Source organism: Apteryx rowi, unplaced genomic scaffold (assembly GCF_003343035.1).
Source record: "Apteryx rowi isolate R43461 unplaced genomic scaffold, aptRow1 scaffold_227, whole genome shotgun sequence".
Taxonomy (NCBI): Eukaryota; Metazoa; Chordata; class Aves; order Apterygiformes; family Apterygidae; genus Apteryx; species Apteryx rowi.
In genome coordinates, this window is record NW_020448608.1 from 2459 (window position 1) to 24931 (window position 22473).

The window sequence follows — 22473 nt, forward strand, 5'->3', positions numbered from 1 at the left end:
TGTACGACTGACTCTTTTGGCAGGAGAAGCTTGCTCCAGGCTCTCTTTGGTTGATAATTCCACCACCCCCCTTCAAGCAGCAAGCTGAGAAAGTTGATGGACCTTGATCTTTAAGAGACAGTTTTGACTATAAAATTTTTACAGCAATCAAGTTTTATCTGCATTTTGGATACAAAATTAAACAAGGGAGTTCTGAAATGACATACTTTCTCTCCCTGTCAGGTCTGATGATCTCTTCCTAGAAAGGCTGAAGACCTGCTGTGTGTATCTATGAGCATTCCTCCACTAGCAGCAAAAAGGAGCTAGCAGAATTGCACTGGTTGGATTTCCCCAAGCCATGCAGATTTACGTGCAAAAATTAATTTCAAAACATCTAATCCATAGGTTACAGGGTTTTTTCTTCTGTACCTACCATACAGTAATAAATTTGAGTAATTTAGCTCCTGGTCCAAATTCAGACCCTCAGTTACTCCGTCTACTTAGGATAGGCCATGCAGCTTCAGCTTTCCATATTTCATTAATTTCATACTAACTAAAATATGGACAACAGGAGTTTATATATCCTGTTTAACAGTGGTATTTCCCACATTTACACAGATTTCAAAATTTACATAAATTGGATGGTTACATAAAGGAATGACAGTTTAGCACAGCAACATACAACTGATCTAAAAATATTCAAATACCATCTATGCCGAACATCCTCATCACTATCAGACAGTACTTATATAAGCTCTAATTTGTTGCAAAACAAATTTCAACCACTACATACCAGTCTCCAAAAGGTTTTTATTTGTTATCATCCCAACCTGGTAGACACTATAAAAATAAACCATTACTTAATACTTGGTTATTTTTATCATACTTTTTTTAAGCAAAACACAGATATTCAAAAAAATAATTTTCTGTGAATGTCCCACAAGGCATCACAACTCTGGATTTGTTCTATTCTTGCAGAAAACTGAAGCATCTCCAAAACACAGGAGTGAGGTCTTGACAGCCTTTTCTTCCTCCCCACAAATTGCAACTCTCTGTATGGATTTTTATGAAAACTTAGTAAGGCCTGAACTGAGAAGGATTGCTATCCGGAGGTGGTGGAGGAGGCGGTGGAGGTGGAGGCGGCAAGAATGGGTATGATGGGTTGTACACGTTTGGGCCTGTCCAAATCATATTTAGATTTGAAGGTGGAAGGTGATGCAYTTCGTTAACAGAGCCAAAAACTGGAGGAGGAGGAGGAAAAGGAGGATAGGCATACTGTTGCATCATTGGATTTTCTTTTCTATGAGGTTGTGCAAACATGGGAGATTCCTGATGCATTCTGTTGTCTGAAGAGTATAGCTGTGGAGGTCTTGCTTGCGGTCTCAAAAAGCCCGGAGGGGCTGATCGAGGAGTAAATGGATCCCTTGATCTGCCATGGTATCCCCTTGAGTAACCTGAAGCAGGCTGTTGCATTGACTGATGAAGTCCATTATTCTCACCTTAAAAAAAAGAAAGAAAATAGTTTTACTAGTATTTTGAAAAAAAGATTAAGTTTAGTCTTCACAAGTCTTCCAAGATCTTCCTTCAAATATGAACACAAATACATAGCCTATATCAAAAGAGTCTAAAACTAGGTACAGACTATAGACTCAGTTTTTAAATCACGCATAAAGCAAGAACTCAAAGAAAACTGAAAAGTAATTCTTTCAAAAAATGAAAAAAGTATTGGCAAGACTATTTAGCAATTCATCTTGATTTACCAGAATAACATACAAAGAATAATCCTGAGGGTTGCAAACTCAAGCACTAAAATGAAATTTCACCTTCATTCCCTCTATGCATTTTCATTTGTATTAATGAACCGCTGGGGCATTCAAAGTGTGAATATTTTGAAATCTCAGGTTTAACACACAAGATTTAGGAGCAACAAATTTTAAAACTGAAGATTTAAATCAGCATTCATTATTCTGTCAATAGGTTTTCAAATCTTCATTCTGCTGCAAATTGCTACTGAACTTATCCAATATTAAGTATATAAGCATACATTCACAGTCTTCCAAAGTCTCTTTGGTGGACTTAAAAGCCCTCGTACTTATACACAGCAGAACAGAACGCAAAATTTTATTTTCAAAAATTACCTTAGTAAAAACTTATTATTTAAGTTACATCTATGCAGACAGATATGACAGACATGAAATCATCTACCCGTGTTTAGAGCAGGCATACCACCCACAGCATTGCACTGAAGTGGTATACAGCTTTCAGATCTGTGTTGATATTATAGCAGAAACACAGGAGACTATCTGAAACTTAAATGATTTCTTAACATTCAAAGTTAAATTGGTATTCTGGTTTTATGCTATCATTTAAAAAAAACCATATCAATGAACCCTAATATAGCTGGTTTATGGAGATAATTGAAGCTTAAATAGCTTAGTCTGTCAGAAGGAAGTCAGGCTGTATCTTTAGCCAATTAATTTTCAGCATCCATCTTTCAAATAAATTTTTGTTTTTCTGTATAGGACACATCATAAGCATATATTTAAGGTTCATAACAAATGTACTACCATTTTATATAAATATCGTAAGAGTATTAATGGGATAAGTGCTACAAAACTGTAAGAGGACTACAGTAAGAGCACTGAAATACTAAAAACGTTCCAAAGAGCTACAACATTCAAAAGGCTGTAGAATTTAAATTGAAACATGATCTCAAAAGGATTTTAGGGTTAGAAGCACAAATGTATTTAGATACATAACACTACATAAAATCAGTGAATTTGAAGAACTTATATGGGCCTAATCTTTTGCACTAGATTATATGAAAGCATTTTCATCTTTGAAAAGCTAAATCCATAAAGATAGCTGGATACCAAAATTTCTATTCATTTTCATGGGGGATCAGGACCTTGGACTGCTTTGTGCATCTAGTCTTCTGGGAAGCTCTGAAGTCAGAGTACTGCAATATATATTCTTGTTCTTTTTTCTATCAAAGCTGCTAGCAATGAACCAATTTTAATGCACTTAGTATTAGAGTTTTATGAAGATGTAACCAAGTAAGCCTCCAGCTGAGTCTGTGCCCCAACCTGCCAGCTATTCTTGCTGTCGAACTCCATAGAAGAAGCCAAGTTGCCCACAATGTCAATTTTAAAGCACGTTTTTTATAGAGAAACACAGCAAATGTTCATCCATGCTCCCTTGACAGATTGAGACAGCTCCTCCTGTTCTCAGATATGGAGCATAGTTCAGGAAGAGCCTCAGCAAGTCTTAAGCAGAGGCAGGTCTGCAATGAGCTGCCAGAATAAAGATATGGTGGAAAACATGCCATATGAAGTGTAGAGAAGCAGAAATCAGGAGAGAAGAATCATCAGCAATGAAGGAAAATTGTTGCACAGGGTTCAGACCTTTCTCCTAAGGGAGAACTGCCAAATGCACAAGGCGCAAGCCAGTCCAAGAAAGACTACAGCTTTATTTAAGGGTTAGAAGGGAGGGACAAGCTGTGTACAGAGGAAAACAGCTAACAAAACACTCGCTGACTTCTGAGCTCAAGAGAAAAAGGGTTCAAGTCTGGCAGGGGATTGGGGGGGGGGGCAGGAGGGATGCCTTCTGTAAAAAGGGAAAAGCAGCATCAAGCCTATGGCTGAAACTAGTCCAAGAAAATCAAAGGGGGAGCACTGCGCAGTGGAGAAGCAGAAGACAGAAAAAGCAAGCTGATACATGAGCAGTAGGAGAAAAGGAAGTGAAGAGGGCCAGTAGTGTTTAAAGGGAATGGTGCAGAAAGCATGCAACAGAGGCAGGTCAGTGAGAATAGAGAAAGTGCATTAAGATTTTCAACCAACATAGCAGCCAAAAGCAGGCTGCATGCAAGCATAAGGGCAAGAGACTGGAAAATTTGGTTGTTGCAACCGGAACACAGGAGCAAGTATATGCCTGAAACAGATCTGCAGGCAGCAGGAGGAGGAGGGTGAAGACAACTGTGCATGCTATGAAAAACTTCACCTAGTTTATTAAACTACTATAGACTAATTTACTTAATGACTGTGTTGGCTGAACAAAGGTACTCAGTGGGCTACACAGGTAACTGTTAGTTTTAAAAGAGAGGTATTAACGTGTCTTGGGTGAGGTAGAGCTTTCTTTTTGGGTAGAGGAAGAAATACTTCATCTACAACTCATGTCCTCTCCTTGAATGTCAGGAAAATGGGATTCCAGAGGCAGGCCTATGGCCTCCTCTATCTTCTCCCTGTATTCAAATGCTTAGGTTGAACTCATGCCCCAATGACCTCCRCAATAAATAAGCTCCACACTCCATATCTGCACTGTGTGTCAGTTGACACTGTCTTAAAGCCTTTGAGTCTTATCTGAGGAATGCCATATCCCCATACTACTTCCCCTTTTTCAATTTACTGAAAGAAAAACTTCGTTCTTTAAGAATAAAATAAAAGGCTAAAGGAATGTAGCCACAAATTCGTAAATAGAACCTTGAAAAACACAAAAGTATTGATTAACAATGATGATATTGTGAATTTCAAACCAAGTTTAAAAAAATGAAAATATTTTCCCATAGTATTCACTCACTTGATTCATTAGTTTCTGATTTCAGTTTCTTCCTTACTTGATTTTGAGGCTTCTTTTTCTTTTGTTTTGCTTCTCTTTCTTTTTCATCATCACTGAAATCCAATGCCTGATTAAAAAAATTAAAAGGAAGTCATATAAAGACTGCATAAAGAACTTCAGTTCTAACAACAAATCATTATTTAGAAAAGATTCCACCATGCAGTCAATTTCGAAGAATATTAAGACTGCACTTTCCTTTTTGTATTCAAAGAGCTATCGTGTTCAACTGGCTTCTCAACACAATCAAAAACCTAGCACTTTACAAGTTTCTCACAAGACAAGCAGACTCTTACACCTTCTCATTTTCCTACACCAACAACATCCAAGTACTAAACACATTGTTGATTTTTTTGATTGTTTAGATATTAGTAACAAAAAAAAAGAAAAAAGATCAACCATTTACACAACAAAAATATTTAAAGAACTCACTACTGCCATCTAACTACAAAAAAATAAGCTTGTATCCAAATTATTTGTGTGTTTTCTACAGCTTACAGCCAAAAACAGCAGTGAAGATTTCAGGACATGCAGGTAATGCAATGGAGAGTTTACCTAGGATTCTATTTCACTCTCCCCAAGAAGCAGCCTCTATCAAAAACAATAAATCATTTGATCCTTACCCAAAATAAGAGTAAAAAAGTAACACACAGCAGTAGCTGAGGGATCTCTGAGGAAGCTCACTAGTAATTCTCAAAAAAAGAAAAAAAAGCTTTCAAAGGCCTATAAGTTATCCAAATTGCAGACTAGGTAAATTAAAATAAGGATTAATAAATTAAAATATTAATAAGCTATTAATATTAAAGCCATAAACTCAGCACATTTTAATTTAACTACATTAAAGTACATTAAAACATACATTGAAAAAATGTCCAGAAAATTTCCATTTAGTGACAGTTCTAGACTAAATAGTGACATTTTAACAACATTGTTCCTTTTAGGCTTTCAATAGCAATGTTATTCTACAGAAATATTCAGCTTTGAAAAATGATGTCACTTCCAACACACACAATGCAACTGCATCACCGTGTTCCAGCTGGGCAAGGTTTTGCTCTCTTTAGAATCCTAGCTTACAGTTGGCATCAGGAAAGGATATTAGTGACTGACTTCAGGGAGCAGGTTCAGGTGTGTCCTCTCTACTCCCCACATTCTGAGAGAAAGATTTGTACTGCTTACTAATATCTAGTTTTAGCAAACACAGTCAGAGCATACACCTCAACAACACCGTGCTAATGCAGAGCTGACAAACCACTTAAGATTTAATTCAGAATACAACTATTTCCTGTTCTGCATAACTGGATTATACTCTTACCCATGCAACCAAAGCCATGAAGAATGCAACAATATGCTATATACCCCCAAGAACAACATTTTATCAACTCYTGTTCTTTTCTAAGGACTTCAATACATCATCCTCTGATGGAACAGAAATGACGAACAAGAGGTACCTTCTGTTTCTAGCTGATTTTCACTTGACATTCCATAAAAGCTATCTCACAGAGAAACTACAGTATCTCCTGTTAGCCTTGCAGCAAACAGATCACACATTGCCATCCTGTGACCCTGAACACAAGGCCTAGAGAGATTATATTACTGAGTCTACAGTTAAACAGGGCTAATTACAAGCCTGTCAGAAAATGAAAACTTAAACCCTATCTTAAAAAAACAGCACAGATAAAGGCCTAACATGAATTAATTTAATGTTCACACAAAAATAAGGCTTCACAGTATCACAAAAAGAATCGAGTCCAGAAATTGCACACAATTCACCATGGGAGTTGACCGGAAAAGCCGTAAGAATCAACTACCAGTTGAGGGCTCTAAAAGAGTCTGGTTGTACGAGACTGTTTCAGCCATCACCAACATAAAACTTTATCCACACCCTTTCCAATGGCTAGTGCCTTCAAAGCAAAAGCAGCTCTGTACCACCTCAATGGTTATCGTCTAGATCTTAGCTTATACTATATCCACTGAAGTTGCCCATAGTCCAGTTAATGATTACAACATGTTAGACAAAAAAACAGCACACACAGACACATCAAAGTCAGAACAACCACTGTAACAAAGGTGTCACACAAAACAATTAAGTTTGACTGTCCTCGTTCATCACTGACTTCTTTCAAATTTCCCTCCGAAAGCAAAGGACAGTAGATATCTCCCTCTGTACATTCATGTTCTTGGCAGGGAAAAAGCAGTCAAATTTGACCATGCACCAAATAGCCTGTAACGTTAATAGAACACAGGACAATTCTGGCCTCAAAAGCTTGCAATCAGATTATGAGAAAGTTTAAGATATTAAGAATGACAGCACTGACACCAACAAATAGCAGCTTTAGAAAAAGCCATGGCTCCATATCCACAAAAGATTTGACTCTATATAGCCAAATATTAAAGTTTCTTAGATTCCCACAAATTCAAAAGAAGTATTTAAATGCTTATCTCCTGAAAAGCTTTAAAAACATTACTAAAACTAAGAATAGCTTACCATTAACCAATAAGCACCCTATCATCAACATGAAAAAGTCACTCTACGAAATCAAGTTATTCAAGACTAGTTACAAGGAAAATATAGTTTAAGTATATACAAACTTTTAAAACTCTATTAGCACATATATACAGTCTAATTCTAACACTTCTAATTCTCAAATGACGATGCTGATACAAAAAAGGGAAATAATCTACATCCAGATTTGTCAAACAAGCATTCTTCAAGAACAGTCAGTGCTGCTCAACTCGATTCATTTGTTTGTGGGAAGAAAAAAAAAAGGTTTCAAAACACATCCTCACAATACTGGAAAAAGTGATGTTCTGGGTTTGACAGATTGTAATACCATTATAAGACATTTTCGAGCATAAGAAAGCCAGTGTCACAGCATTTCTCCATCAAGCCAAAACAATTGGCCTAGGATAAGAATTGTGAATGCAAAAATTGGTTAGAACATGAAAAATTTTCCTACCTATTTAAAAAGAAGTTGAATGAGAAACATATACTGAACCTAAACTTTCATAAAATTCACAAAAAGCAGCTACATAGATCTCTTTTTAGGATAGTCAATGCTTTCAGAGATTTTGATTATTTTCTTTGGATAAGGTAGACTTGAAGTAAAAATTGCAAGGAAAAATGACTCAAGTTTTGAGCTAGAAAACATATCAGTCTCACGAAAACATCTCAATGAAACCACCAGCCTTGGGCCTCTTATTAAGGAAGAGAATTATCATAAAAAGTGTAGTTAGAGTGTGGTTAAGGAGCACTGGACAAAAAGCCTGGAGGTCCCAGAACAAGCCCTTAGGGACCCTACAGGAAATGGCATCAATGGGTGTGAGCAAGGAGCTCTCCCTCCTACACGATCCTGCAGGACTGCCTTTGCATGAAAGGAGCTCACCTCCTCRCACGGAACTAGCATTCCGTAAGAGGAAGCAGCAGGCAAACCCTACAAAGGAGCAGACAACAGAAGTGTCAAGTTACTCTAATAGAGCAGGCAGCTTAAACATCCTGTCAGTACTCTGCAAAGCATACTGCTTGGCCTTTAAGTAAAATAATTGCTTGCGGTAGGGTGAAAGACAGAGCTGCAGTGAAAGAACAGCAAGGACAGAAAAAATCCTTATCAGAAGTAAAACGATGAGGCAAGCTAAAAGCATTGTTACTCAAAGCTGAATACTCAGATGGCCAAACATGTTCTTGAAGGACCAGAAGAACTGAAGATAGATATATATTTATCTAACTGCAAAAACGAGCAGAAAATAAGACAACTAGTTCGCTCCACACTGACTGGGAGGCCAGCTCAAAGGAAAGCATGTCATCTTTTCAAAGAATAAAAACTATACCCAACTCTTGACTGCATAAAAAGTTAAGCCTGCTCACTACGTAGTTACTCTGCACAGACATTTTTCTATGTACATCTTGTGTAATCARAACTGGTAAATCAAACAAGCCATTAATACCTCAGGTGGTGGTTCTTGGTCATTCTTCCAAGATGCATCTGACCCTTTCTCCCTAAAAAGAAAAGCCACAAGTTAGACTGTCAAGAGGAAGGGAAATGATCTAAAGAATATGAGATTTTTCTTGTTTGAATCATGTAGTAGCAATATATTCCAGGTTAGAAATAATTTACAAGATCTGTACTGTAGCAAATAGAGCAACATTTTTTTCAAGGTATCAAATCTCTTAAAGCAAAGTTGCCCATTTTAAAGGAAGCATTTGGTATTTAATGTCATTTCTAAGCTAATAGTAATATTTGTCAACTTAGGTCTTCAGAACATATGCCACTTGAAAAGTGTTCCTACTTTGGTTGAAGACAGAACATTTTACATAGCTAATATTAAGCTTTGACCAATATACTCTCAACACATCTTGCTGATCCCAGATTGTCCAGCTGAATTGGGATTGTTCATTGCAACTTTCTTACGTTGCCTACAGTCACAAGCTTTCTTATTCTTCCCTTCCACTCCTTTGTACTCAGAACACATTTCCAGTTAAAAAGGAAAATTAAGTAGTCCAGGACGATACAAGCTTTAAGTATATCTACAGCAAAAGGAAGCTCGGAATTAAAATTCTTACTACTTGCAAAATGCGACTGGGTACTAATGCATAAAAAATTATGCCTAAGGCCTTCAACAGGTGCTCTCTTATTATGAGGAAATTTCTTCCCTCCTTCCTTCCTTTTGTTACTTTAGCATAATAAGCACCTGCCAGAAATACCAGACCATGCAAAAAGAAAAAAAAAGACCACCATCAAACCCAAACCTGTGGTCATTAGACAATACGCAGTACTACTGACTGCAAAGTTTGAGTCTTAAGTTTTACTGTTCTTTATGCAGCTTATAACACTATGGCTAGTCAGCCTTCACCATTTCAGCAAAGCACAAAACATTTTTTAAGCTTTAAGATATTTAATATTTTACTCTAAAGAACCAGAGAGTAAGTCTTTGATTTCTGAACTCAGACATTCCACGACTTCTAGGTCCAACAAAAGGTGGACKCAGAGGAATCATGAAAATCCATGAAATTCTTCAGAATTATTCCATGTATTGGAAAATATAGGCAAAACTAGGCAAAGCTATTTTTAGCAGTAGATGATTTTTCATTCATAAAGTTTTACACTATCCATTGACACTTCAATCTATGTCACTAAAAAAAAAAAAATTCAACGCGAATACTGGCAGAATTGTAATTAACACAGACACCAGTACTGCTGGTTCTGGTSAGAAAAATCTACAAGCCAGATGAGAATTAATGCTAATAAACAGAGATTAGGTCACACAAGTGTGATAAAGGTCCTTTTTTAAACCTGTAGTTATTTTGGACAATAATTCATTAATAATTAGAAAATTAATATCTAGCAGTCATTTATTATGCTCTATTTCTTAGTCTTTATCTTTGAGTAGGCCTCTTTTGAAATGGTACAAAGTACTCCTCATTTATTCATATGTTCTATATTACTCAGGTAGAATATGAGACAAATACTATCAAGAAGTTTCTGAACATCGTCCTACATTGCCACTCAAATTCTGTCCCTTCCCCCAAGTTTAGAGCAGGTAATTTGCCATATAAAATAGTTATTCTCCATCTGCACAACAGTTTTATTGATAATTAAATTTCAATTCTGGCCTTGTAACATGAAATAATTACAGGAAAGGAACACAAATATGTCATCTCGTTCAGAATTTATTATGATCAAGTTTACTATCGGGTATTAGATCATAATAGTGGTCTCACTAAAGCCTAASAATTAGTAATGCTATATAACAAGAACTTGAAAAACAACAAAATCAGAAAAAAGTCCATCTTGCAAAACACATGCATGTGTATGTGTTTGAGGGTGGGGGAAAAGGAAACAATGAATTTTCTTCAGAGAAACTGTTTCTGGTTACATTTTAGGTAGCACAACAACATGAAAAGAATGAAAGATTAATACATTAATTTGAATAAGGAGCTACTAAACTTCAGTAATTATAACGCTTTAATAGCTTGTAGTTTACAACTATTCTGCACTGTTCTCAAAAGCAAAACAGTAAAATATTATTACAGCACAGCTGAGTTTTACTGTCAAACCTATTCCCTAGTTTCTCACTCATCAAGGCTAAACTTAAATTCAATATTTTTAGCTGCATTAAAAAAAATTATAACCAGGTTAGAAAAGAAGTCAGACTCACTGTGTTAGTTTCTCTGCAAATATRTACTGGGTGAAGTCCTCCACTGATGGAGCAAAATACATGCTGTCTTGCACATTAATACCTTTTGCTTTGATATGCTCAGAGCTGTTAAACCTCAGTACATAAAAGGGATGTAAAACAGGACCAAATATCTCAAATATCTGAAACACAAACAAAATTAAGATATATTTAAATAAACTACCAAGAATAGATAGTCAATTTCATTGTAGACAACTGTAAAGCTTTAAAATATTTTGTATTTAAGAATAGTGCTTGATATCTTTTTAAACTGCAGCACCAAAGTCATCTTCATGCTGTAGTTCTATAACCTCATTTTCTTTGCTGTGTATTTCCTCAACTACTGTTTAAGTCATAATGTGAAAGAGTAGTGCGCGCATGCGTTGGTATTGCCTTCACCCACCCAACTGCACCACTTTCACCGCCTGTTTCCTTTATCATGGTAATCTTTTCATTTTGTCAAATCTCTCTTCTTCCCCCTCCACTTATGCTTTCAAATCTTTCATGCATAGAACAATCTCCTGATTGTTTATTCCTCAAAATTCATTGCCACAAGAAGCCGTTACGGAAGCTCTCATGCATGTTCCCCAATTCCATGGAGAGCAGAGAATCCCGAGGTGTTCTAGGGAACATACAAAATTTCAGCCTGTGTTTTCCTGTGTTTCACTCACATCTACTGTAAAAGAATATTAAGGTATTGGTAGTTCTGGATGATGGCCTTCTTTCACTGGAAAATACACAGAATACAATGCAATGCCCCTCTCAGCAAATATGCTTCATTATACTTGCATATAGCACACATTGGCCTAGAAATGACACAGCAGAAGAATACAGCCATGTAAACTTCCCCATTTTTCCTGGAAGTACATTCCAAATTCTGCAATCTTTCCCCCAACTCCTGGTAATAAAAGAGCACAACCTATTAACACATCATATATTTGAAAGCAACCACTCCCTTTCCACAAGCCCTCTCATAAAATAGCAGAAACTTATCACAACTTGCAATTCAAAAAAGGTGTCACAAAATCCAAGCTGGTAATTTTAGAGATTAAGAGAAGTAAATGACTAGAGAGAAAGTGACTACACAGAAACAGTCAAAAGCACAAAGAAAAGCTAGAAATCAAGGAAACACTTAAATCTCACTTAGCTGATTTCAAGACTGCTTGTTGGAACACCAAATACTTCGAATTTTATATTAGCATAACAGTTTTCATGCTTTATACACACCTTTCCTGCTGCTTGCCGATCTTCTTTAAAAATTATGCTGTCTTCATTTACTGGAGGTAGACCTCTCAGAGATTCAATTATTACTAAAACAGAGAAAATCTTCAGTTAGAGCTTTATGCTCTAACAAACAGCAGTATGTAATTAATTGCAGGGGAATAAAAAACAAACACAATTATTTATCAACTAAACTTAATTAGGCTTCACCCAAAATTCTTGCACACACACTGAACTGCTTACAATTGTAAACTCCTTCTTCAAGTGCCAAGATTTACACTGGTTTACAGAATTACTCTTCTCCAGAGAGGGAAGAAGAAAGGAGACAGGATATAAAGGTACAGAAGAGGAGTCTCAGATGCATATATGTGGAATATCCATTTCATTTCCCCAAGCTGTTTCATATTTGAGAGCACAGTAGCAGTAACCTGTTTTTTTGACTGTAAATGCACAACTACAGTCTGCCTTCTTGATATTCCAAAAAAAATCCCCCAGGAAAACAGAATGGAGATAACTATGTTATAGCTTTTCCTTGCAAGTCGTAAGAATCAGACCAGAACACAAAAGATGCGTGGCAGTCCAATCAGAGTAGCCACTGGTGGCGTCATCCATGTATGAAGATACACAATTTGAAATACATTCCTAAATTTTAATGTCATATAATTGTCTTAGACTACATTTAGGCCTAATCTATGATTAATGAAACTATGAGTGGTCAGATAAAACAAGTCCTTCTAATACTCAAAGATGAAAATCTTAACACTTAAGAGACTTGTGCACTTACAAAGGAACACAGAAGTGTGTTCTTGCTGTGATGAATACCTGATCTGATATACAGGTTATGAATTTACAGCATTCTTTGGTTTTCCAGATTCAAAAAAGTAAAAAGCTTATTCTTTACTGAAATCTTGAGAATAGTTTGTTCTTGTATTTGGTTTTTGCTTACATCTGTTGCTTTAGTCTACAGAAATATTTCAGTCTTCTTTTAAATTCAGTAGGAATTCTGCTTAAAGCTGTCAATACAGAGACCTAGCAGCATTACACTCAAAAATTCCAAATTCAGACTCTGAAGGTAATTTTTTCCTCCTCTAAGAAAGCATAATGCTCAATTAAGCATTCTCAATACCTCTCCACCATCAAACAAAGTCACTCAAGCACATAGTGTCACTATAAGACTCCACTGAAAACAAACGAGCAGAATTATCTGTGCTAAATTCACATAAAAGGACTCAGCAGTGAGCACCTCATCACGCTAAAACTCTCAAGCTTCAGTACTACTTCAATGCACAAACATCTTGTGACATGTCAAGCTGCGACAATGCTATAGACTTACTAATTTATTGAATTACATACCAGAGAAGTAGGGAAATTAGTTTATTTTCTGCCCACCTATAAGACAAAATATACAATAAAAGTAGCCAATATATCGCTTAACTCTCATGAGAAAAATGCCTTAAAAAAACAAAAACAAGTAAATCTCAGAGAACACTCTCAGCTTGAAATAACCATTTATAGCTCCCAGCCTTCAAGTAGGCTACGGAAAACATTCTGCAAACAAGTCATGCCAGTCCCATGAAATCCAAGAGAAACATTACCACCTACAGCCTATTTGGATTATAACTCCCCCCACACCACACCACCCAAACCCCTCAGCTTCTGCTTTTCCATAACCCAAAGCACAGTCCCAGGACAGGTTTTTCACATATACCCAAGCTGTTTAGTTTCCAGGCTACAATCCACACTCCGAATTTCTCTATTCTCTTTAAGTACCTTGCAGCAAAACACTGCGAAGTTCTGTGAAATTCTGATACGCTGAACAGAAGTTAATGTTCACAGAAAGTTTTACTATCTTGCTTTTAGCTACTGTGAAGCAAGCACAAATCTGTATTATTCATCCTAGCTTTAAATTCACTTCATAGTATGAAATAGCCTACTTACAAGACATTATCACACTGCAGACTGATGAACTTTGAAATTTGCTATAGAGAACAGTGGAGATTTCTGAGACACAGAAGGGACAGAACATTCAGGATACTAAATTATTGTCAAAATAATATTTATGAGTTCCAAATGGGACTTTAACCYCTCTCCCATATTAGAAAAAACCTTGTATACACTCAGGTATCAGTTTAGTTCAAAATAAAATAAAAAAACACCATTAGCTGGCAGAGTCCCTAATATGGGCACAAATCAATTGAAATTAAGGCCACTCAGACACCCCCTTCCAGAAGGAAGGAAGAGAAGAACATAGACAGAAGAACTCACAAAACAAGCTAGTAAAATCTAAAAATAACACATAGGTATACTGGGTTTTATTCCATATTCATGGGTTTATTTCATGTATGATTATTATTCTGTTTCCTAACTTAAAACAATCAGCATAAACTCAACAGTTCATATATTTCAGTTAAATAAAGCAGAATGCAAATTCAAGAATTTGTTAGCAAACTGACAAAATGGAAAAGGTTCAACTCACCAGTAAGGATTAGAAATTAAGGCTGKCTTTCAAAATTTAAGTCTTTAAAAATAGCTTTATTTAAACATTCACATAATTTGATCAGAAATAAAAATAATGGCAAACTATCATTCACCCATTTCTCTTTTAATCTCTTTCCAAACTATTGTTTTAGCTGAAAACAGCCCTCTTGAAGTCCCTATTCTTATCAATAAGCAAGAAAGGACATGTAGAACAAAAAAGACAATGACCAGACCACCATCTTCAGTTCTTTCAAGCCAACTTCAGTCCCATGGATAAGATTAAGCCTCATTCAAAACCAACACCAGCAACAAAGTTATTGCAAAGGAATTGTCTGTATTACCAGGAGTATTTTATAATAAAACAAATTTTAATAGTAAAGACTATCTGATTTAATTTTTTGGTACCTCGCTCAAACAGTGTTTAACTTCAGAATTAGTTTCAATTTCCAATTTTTATTAACAAATTGCTTTGAAAACAGTTCAAGCAGTATTGGAACATTTCAAATAAGCTTAAGGACAAACATACTACAAAAATTTTCTTAATATCAGTTTCTGCAAAACTTTAATTTCACATATCAAAGTCTGAGATCCAGGCAGACCTGAAAGTATCCCTAAATGCCTGCTGCCTAAACTAAGCTTACATCCACTGTATGTTTCAATCCTCTAAGCTTACCCTCCAGCATCTATAAATCACATTAGTCATGTCCTATGACTGACACCAGCACCTTGTATTTGGTCAAGGTGCCAGAACTGGAATGAACAGAAAAAAGATGAACATACACAATACACAAACTACCTAAGCACTGCTAAATAAACAAGTCTTTTTCGGTCATCATCAAAGAGCAAGCACTGCATTGTACTGTATCTGTGCTTTCAGTTATCCACCTCCCATCTCAAAAACAACTTAAATATAGCATGTAGAGCTGAAGACTTCTTAATAYATTGTAAATGCTTAAAACCTATTGTTCCTAGAAGTAATACAAAAGTCACAATACAAGGTTAAAAAAGTTTATGAAAAAATTAGAACATGAGTGTCCCACTGAACCACGTGCAGTTAATACTCATAATACCTTACATTTTTAAAAGCGTATTCCCAATAGCCAAATAAAAGAATTCAGCACAGATGTAACTTGTAGTCTATCCATTAAATGAATTCTCATTCAGCAATCTACTATCCCTTTCCCTACCCCTGTACAAGGACAGGATATCAAATACTTAACAGCATTATGAAACAGAATGCTGCAGTACTGACATTTTGAGGGAACAGTTAAATACACAACTAATATAAAGAGATACAAAAATATTGTAATTAAAAACACAAAGTAAACATTTCTTGCCTACCCAGCTGTCCAATAATGCTTGAAACTGTCCCAAAGAGCTTCAGTTCAACCTCATCAGGCAGAATTATTGATAAGTCTTCAACAGGAGGCAGTTCCTGAAAATATTAAGTCAATATTCAGAAGACAATCTTTTCACAATAGGACATTCATCACTTTGCTGCTACATAAATTTGACCATCCTTAAAACCTACTAGTATTTTGAAGATTTTAAAATCTACAGTTTGAAATGTCTGCTTTAGAATAATTCTAAATGAACTCATTTTGGGGAAAACGTTAACTTTGAAGACATCCTTTCTGTTAAGACACTGCTCTACATATTTCCATTACCATTAAAGTCAATTTTATTCAACTGGAGAAAACCAAACACAGGCAGGAGTTTTGTTCATTTTGTGAACTTTCAAGTTAGATAAATCAAGTTCAATATATGACGCAGTAATTACATAACCAGTAATCACAAATTAGATAACTTGTAACCACATTCAATGGATGACAAAAAAATTATATAGCAAGAGATAACACAGTATGAAGTACACAATATATATTATCTGATTTGACAGAATGGTGTCCATTAACTCTTTAACTTAAACCATTATAGAAGATGTCAAGATCACAATAACCTACATGAAGAAAATGATTTTTAGCTGAAAGTTTTATTTGGTACACAATAGTAATCTTAGAGAATGCTTTTGAAAAAACACCTAATTTCAGATATACAGTTACAAATGAGTATCGCACAGTGGATATTCTTCAAATTAAGCTTTTTCCTTAAACGTAAGCATCAAAATCTGCTATTACAGATTCTGTAAAACAAAATTCATCATCTACTTCCAATTTATTATACACAAGATTTCTATGCATATACTACACTGCTGCAAATTCAATATGGACTACATGGAATGCAAGGTAAGGGCAACCTTACCTTGTACGCCTTAGCTTCAAACTCAACGTCTTCTGAAATTGGAGGTCCTAAGTTCAGCAATGAATTGCATTTTTAAAACTTATCTCCCACTTCTAAAATAGAATTCCCCCAATAAAAGAATCTTATCTTGTCTCTTACCAGAACTTCACCTGATCTTCATTTTTAACATAAGTCCTTGGCAAAGACTGCTAGAGCAACTCAAAAACCAAACTGAGGCCAAGTCTTTTCCAGGTCATACAATTTAGCACTAGAGACAAGATAAGAATTCAGATAGAAACACCCACACATTTAGAGGACAGTAAGTTTTTTTTAACATTAAACCAAATTCACTGCTAAGACTTAACTTAATCATGGCTGCTAGAACAAGTCAAAGACCAGAAAGAAGAAAGAAAAGATTTTGATCACAAATTTCAAATTCTGAAACAGCGTCATCTGTCATACTACGTTCAGTATTTACCAATCCTGTACTTCAAAGCAGGAAGTTTTCTAAGGTAGTTCCATTAGCATTCCTTAATATAAGCAGATTTTTCCCCTATGCACATATTCGAACCAAACAGACTTTCTTTAATCTTTACTTTATCTTTGACCCATGCTTTAGTAAATCAGCTATTATTAGAGACTTTTTGGTAAAAGCATAGTGCCATACAAAAAGGAAAATGTTTCGTTTTAATAAATGTGTATTATTTTAAAAATTATACTTCTTAAAATTAACATAAGGTGATCTACATCCTTACATGGATTAATTTCTATTACTGTATTATAGCTTAGTACAAGATACAGTAAATCTAGTTGCTAGAACTAGCTATCATGAGCTTAAAATTAGTTTTGTTCAACCACTGAAATTCATCTAGTCTAAAAACAGTACTTAACGAAGCCGATTTTTTGTAATTGGCTGGACTTGAAGATAGCAAGATAACAAGATAAAACAGCAGATCAGAGCATTTTCACATTAACTTGAATTTTATTTACCAATTTCAGTGTATTGATTTAAATAAAAGCTATTAAGTACATCTATTTAGGCAGGTATTTTTGTTCAGAAGTCCAGTGCTGTTAAAAATGTTGTCATGGAAGCATTTATTGTTCTATTATCACCAAAATTTGAAATGTGTGTGTAAGTACATGTAAGCAGAAATTGTACTCTTCTACATTTCTACAGTGAAGCTAAGTTCTTGGTTGAATATGTTCGGACACAAATACAAGTCCCTACTGGCTTACACTTTAATGTTATTCACAGATCTTCCATAACAAGTAGTGCAAATGAGAAGTTTCACCAACAGTGAGCATAGACTAAGTAACATTCAAAGGATCCATCAGGTATCTACCACAAGAGCCATGTAAAACGAAACCATAATCCCCGTCACTCAATTTCTTGACTTACCTTGAGCAAAGCTCTTGTAACCCCAAAACAAAATCTCAGTACACAATGGCATATCTGTCTCTCAGTCTTTGATTAAGTTCAGGGATAAAAGAACATCCTTACAGCTTTTCTTGACTGCAGTGTATTTAGCGGCTCTAAAAGAACAATTTGCTGTTCACAATATTTATGGCCTACTATTGTTGTTACTACTTATGTGTGTCCACACCTCAGCCTTTCCAGACAATTACCCAGCACTTCAGAACAAACTCTTACAGAGTACTAAAGCCAAAAGGTAACTATATCCAAGTAATATCTGCTCTTCAGAGCTTTTTCCACACTTTAGTCATTTCTTGTACCCATCTTTGGACTTCCTTCTAATTCTAGAATATATTTGTTATGAGGGAGAAAGATCTACTCCACACAGAATAACTGATGAAAATGTACTGCTAATGTAAAAGTTGACATTGAAGTATTTTAYTACCCTTTTATTCATAATCTATCACAAATAATGTATCCATTATCAGATTATCACTAAAACTCATTCTTTTAAACCCTTTAATTTTGAGATTATGGGTAATAACAGTGGCAATAGTTAACGAGTATGTTATTTACGAGAATAAAGAGCAAAAGACAGCATCTTGATGCAAACTAAGGTTCCGATCTGCCATACCTGGAACAGAACTGTAATAAAGATAACAATAAAAATTTTTAACAAGCACAAAAAAAGTTCTATGACCACTCACAGCTTTGATCAAATGAGAAGAGGCAATACAATTTGAATCTCTGGTAGCCTTGAGAAGGCTTCTAAAATTTTTACGTATTTGAAATTTATCTGCAAGATGAATCAGACCTTCAAGAACCCCTCACAAAATAAGGGCAGTGAAAGCCTGCAATATGCAGACAATGCAAAAAGGCGCTGTAATACCCTTTTCCAGAAACTTATTTTCTTAGACCTCTTCCAACTGTGATTTTATACAAATCTGAACCCGAGTTGTGCACCTCACTTCAGAGGGGTCTTAATATACTGAAAGAGAACACGTTTCAAGGTATTAATTATGCTATTCCTGAACTAGTGTAAAAATATACACTCGATCACTATGTTCTGTGATGACTTAAATATTTTAAGTTAACATATGTTAAGTTGGTTTACTGTAAAAAGGCTTAAAAGATAATACATTTCACTTACATCAAGAGGCAACTCATCTCTTGTTTTAACACTGTAAGATCTGTTATCCTTTTCATTTGGACGATCATCATCATCAGATACTGTTGAAGGAGAATGCGAAGAGGAGGAAGACACAGTTGATGAACTATCTGAATCTGTATCACTGAATAAAGCAGACATTGAGGTTAGAATATGGACTTCTACATTACAATTATATAAAAAGTGGCTAGATTATATATTACCCAATTATATTTGAATACTACATGCATTTTTCTTAAATGTATACATTTAAGCAGCAACCTTTTCTGAACCTACAAATCACTGGCCAAGATCATAAAAAAAGCTGATAAGAGTAGTGGCTTCAGCAGTTCGAGCAAATGCTAACTACAATGGCTTGCTTAGGTCCCCACTGTTTCACAGYTGAACAGTGCACATGACATGAGACAGTCTCCTCAATAAGTTCTCCTAGTCCAGTTTCTCCCCCCCAGCTACCCCATGACTGGTGTATCCAAAAGTCCACTGTTCCATTGGCACAGCTCCTACTGTCAGACATACGTCACAGTTTGGGACCTACACTTCATTGGCTTGAAGCGAAATGAAACAAGAATCACAGGATTATCACTTTAGTACAGCACCTAGTAAAACAGTCAAATTAGGACTACAATGTCTACACACTATCAGCACATTTCCATTTCATGAACCACTTAAATAACCAGTATTCAACATCTTTCTACGTAACTAAGCATAACAGAAAAATTAAAAGATAGTACATTAAACTACCTGCTACAGCTCAAAATCATTCTTGCTGTACAACCCCAATATTAGGCTGAAGCTAAGTGATAGTCAAGAAAATACTTATTCCAAAAGAAGCACCTTGCACTACGAAGGCAATAAAAAAAAGCGCAATTGATTTTTATAGATAAAGAGGAATGAATTCCATAACTCATAGCCTGTCTGAATTCCCCAAGCATGTATTCACAGAGACTAGTCATTTCTTTTTTCTCACTGGCACATACATAAAAGATGTTCATAGTCTTAGACCCTTAATATTCCAGGTAAGAAGCAAAGTAAGAAACCAGTCATTATTCATACTGGCATGCTCCTTTTAGCACAAGGCTAAATTCTTCAAGTTAGTGTGAAAAACAAATACACAGAGTAGTCAATCATGGTGACTAAAAACACAAGTTGCAAACCTTACACAAACATACATTGAGACAAGCAAACTTTCATAAACTCACATCTATCCTTTCTTACCTAGTCTGGTAGTCTGGCAGTCAGTAAAGGAGGATTCACAAACAAAGCAATAAACAAACCACATAAACGTTCCCTTTTAGATTCTTTGACATTGCATTGTCTCTTWCACAAGCAAACCAATGACAATGAATTACCTGTTGCTGCTATTTCTTCCACAAATGCCAAAAGAAAGAGATAACAAGTAAGAGCACCTCCCTGAACAGACCCTTTGTAAAAGCCAAGTATAGACTTCTTGGAACAAAATCAACACAGATGGGTAGACAAAGAACAAAATCAGTCAGACTACCCAAGAGAGTTAAAAAGAGGGATGAGCTGCAGGTAGCCAGCCAAGTAGGCTGAAGCCATAAAAAATTCATCTCAAATATTCATCTGGAAATCAGGGCAACAGATTCTGGAAGCAAAATGACTACAGATGAAGTCCCAGCCATACTTCAGAAATCTTGCTCTCCATCACCTCTTGATGTTCTAGGAAAACTTGAAGGAACCAAAGTATTTCCCCAGTCAAGCTTTAATCCATYAATCATTAATGAAGCTCAGTATCCTCTTTTTATGAGCAGATCCTTAGACTTCACCTCAATCTCCATTAGTTAGAAAGTGCACAAATTCTTCCTGCTGTTATAAAACTGCAGTGGCCCAAAGGAAGACACAGAACTCATTAAACCAGACAAAAAGCATGCCAGCTACTAAGACTGTAACAGGGTCTGGACCCAAGGTTACATTTCACCAACTACACTGAACATCAAAGCATAGCTGTGAGTAGAACACAGACCCTTTTGCAAATACACATAGGTGAAGAACCACCTTTTCCACTGAGGTGTCAACATCTGAACACTAGTTAAAGGCTCGCAATGTATACCCTCATCTTGAATCTTACATTCAATCTTACTTACATTTTTCCAGCAATAACACGGAAGGTGTCTTATAAGTGACATAGGAGCACCCCAAGAGGACAATGTCAAACAAAACATTAAGACTGTCGTGGTGACTCAACCAACCATGACGTTCTGCAGGCCACCAACAACAAATTCATGTTTTCCCTCAAAATCATATACCCTCACAGTCATCATTTTGGAGACTTATTAATGAAGCAACGCCTCTATCACCATAAAAGTGTTAGCCAAATATAACCAAAAGAAAATCATTTCAAATTATATACCATTTGCAGGTAACTAACAAGCTCCAGTATGTGCTTCCATGCAAACTTTAAGAAAAAGCATGTTAGTGTCTCTTGGTTCTCCTAATCACAAGAAGAGTTGAAGTCAAACCACAATAGTAATGAAAACAAAGATATAAATGAGCAGCAGCTTAAGCATCTCATTTCAGAAAACGTTAAGCTAAAGAACAAGTAGCTTGAATACCGCGAGAGGAATAAACAAATCCTACCACGAAATGCATTTAGCCCACGCACAGCCCAGCCGAGCCTAAGAGTGAAGCAATCCTCAAACCGTCTGGGAAACTGACGAGGTTCCTCCCCAGTTCTCAGTAGATTCACGGTGGGAAAGAGGAAGCCCCGAAAGCACAGGCGTTCATGGGGGAGAGGGGAGGGTCAGGCGTCCCAGGCGCGCGGCGCTGGGCAGCGGCTTGTACCCCGCGGGCACCGGAGGCGGCGCTCCGCGCAGCGCGGGCAGGCGGGCAGGGCCGGGGCCCGCCCTGAGGCGGCGGAACCGCCGCCGCGGAAGCCACCTCAGAGGAGCGAGCGCGAGGCGCGGGGAACACCGCGCCTCCTCGCCCCCGGCCCCGCCGCTGCCGGGCCGAACCCACCTGTCTGAGCCCGACGGGGCGGCGGCAGGAAACSCAGAGGGACCCGCAGGCGGCGGCAGCTCCCCTTCCCGCGGCGGCGCCCCTTGCGGCGGCGGCGGCAGCAACGTCCCTTCCCGCGGCGGCGGCAGCGCCCCTCCCGGCAGCAGTGCCCCTTCCGCCAGCGGCAGCAGCAGCGCCGGTGCCCCTTCCCGCGGCGGCGGCGTGCCTTCTCGTGGCG

General features: G+C 36.8%; 1 protein-coding gene across 2 annotated transcripts in view; it reads right to left on the reverse strand.

Annotated features, from left to right (window-relative positions):
- Window positions 1-769: 769 nt before the first annotated feature.
- Window positions 770-22473, reverse strand: part of NAF1 (nuclear assembly factor 1 ribonucleoprotein) — a 22135-nt gene continuing 431 nt past the window's right edge. The window contains exons 2-9 of one of the 2 annotated variants that reach the window (XM_026065404.1): window positions 22257-22473; window positions 19263-19404; window positions 15802-15895; window positions 11989-12071; window positions 10744-10904; window positions 8533-8584; window positions 4555-4660; window positions 770-1478 (exon numbers count right to left, since the gene is read on the reverse strand). The exon at window positions 22257-22473 is cut by the window's right edge and continues 1 nt beyond it. In XM_026065404.1, coding sequence (XP_025921189.1) covers window positions 1054-1478; window positions 4555-4660; window positions 8533-8584; window positions 10744-10904; window positions 11989-12071; window positions 15802-15895; window positions 19263-19404; window positions 22257-22473 — 1280 coding nt within the window. In that variant the 3' untranslated portion in view covers window positions 770-1053. The remainder of the gene's footprint in view (window positions 1479-4554; window positions 4661-8532; window positions 8585-10743; window positions 10905-11988; window positions 12072-15801; window positions 15896-19262; window positions 19405-22256) is intronic. The other variant, XM_026065405.1, reaches the window with a different exon arrangement.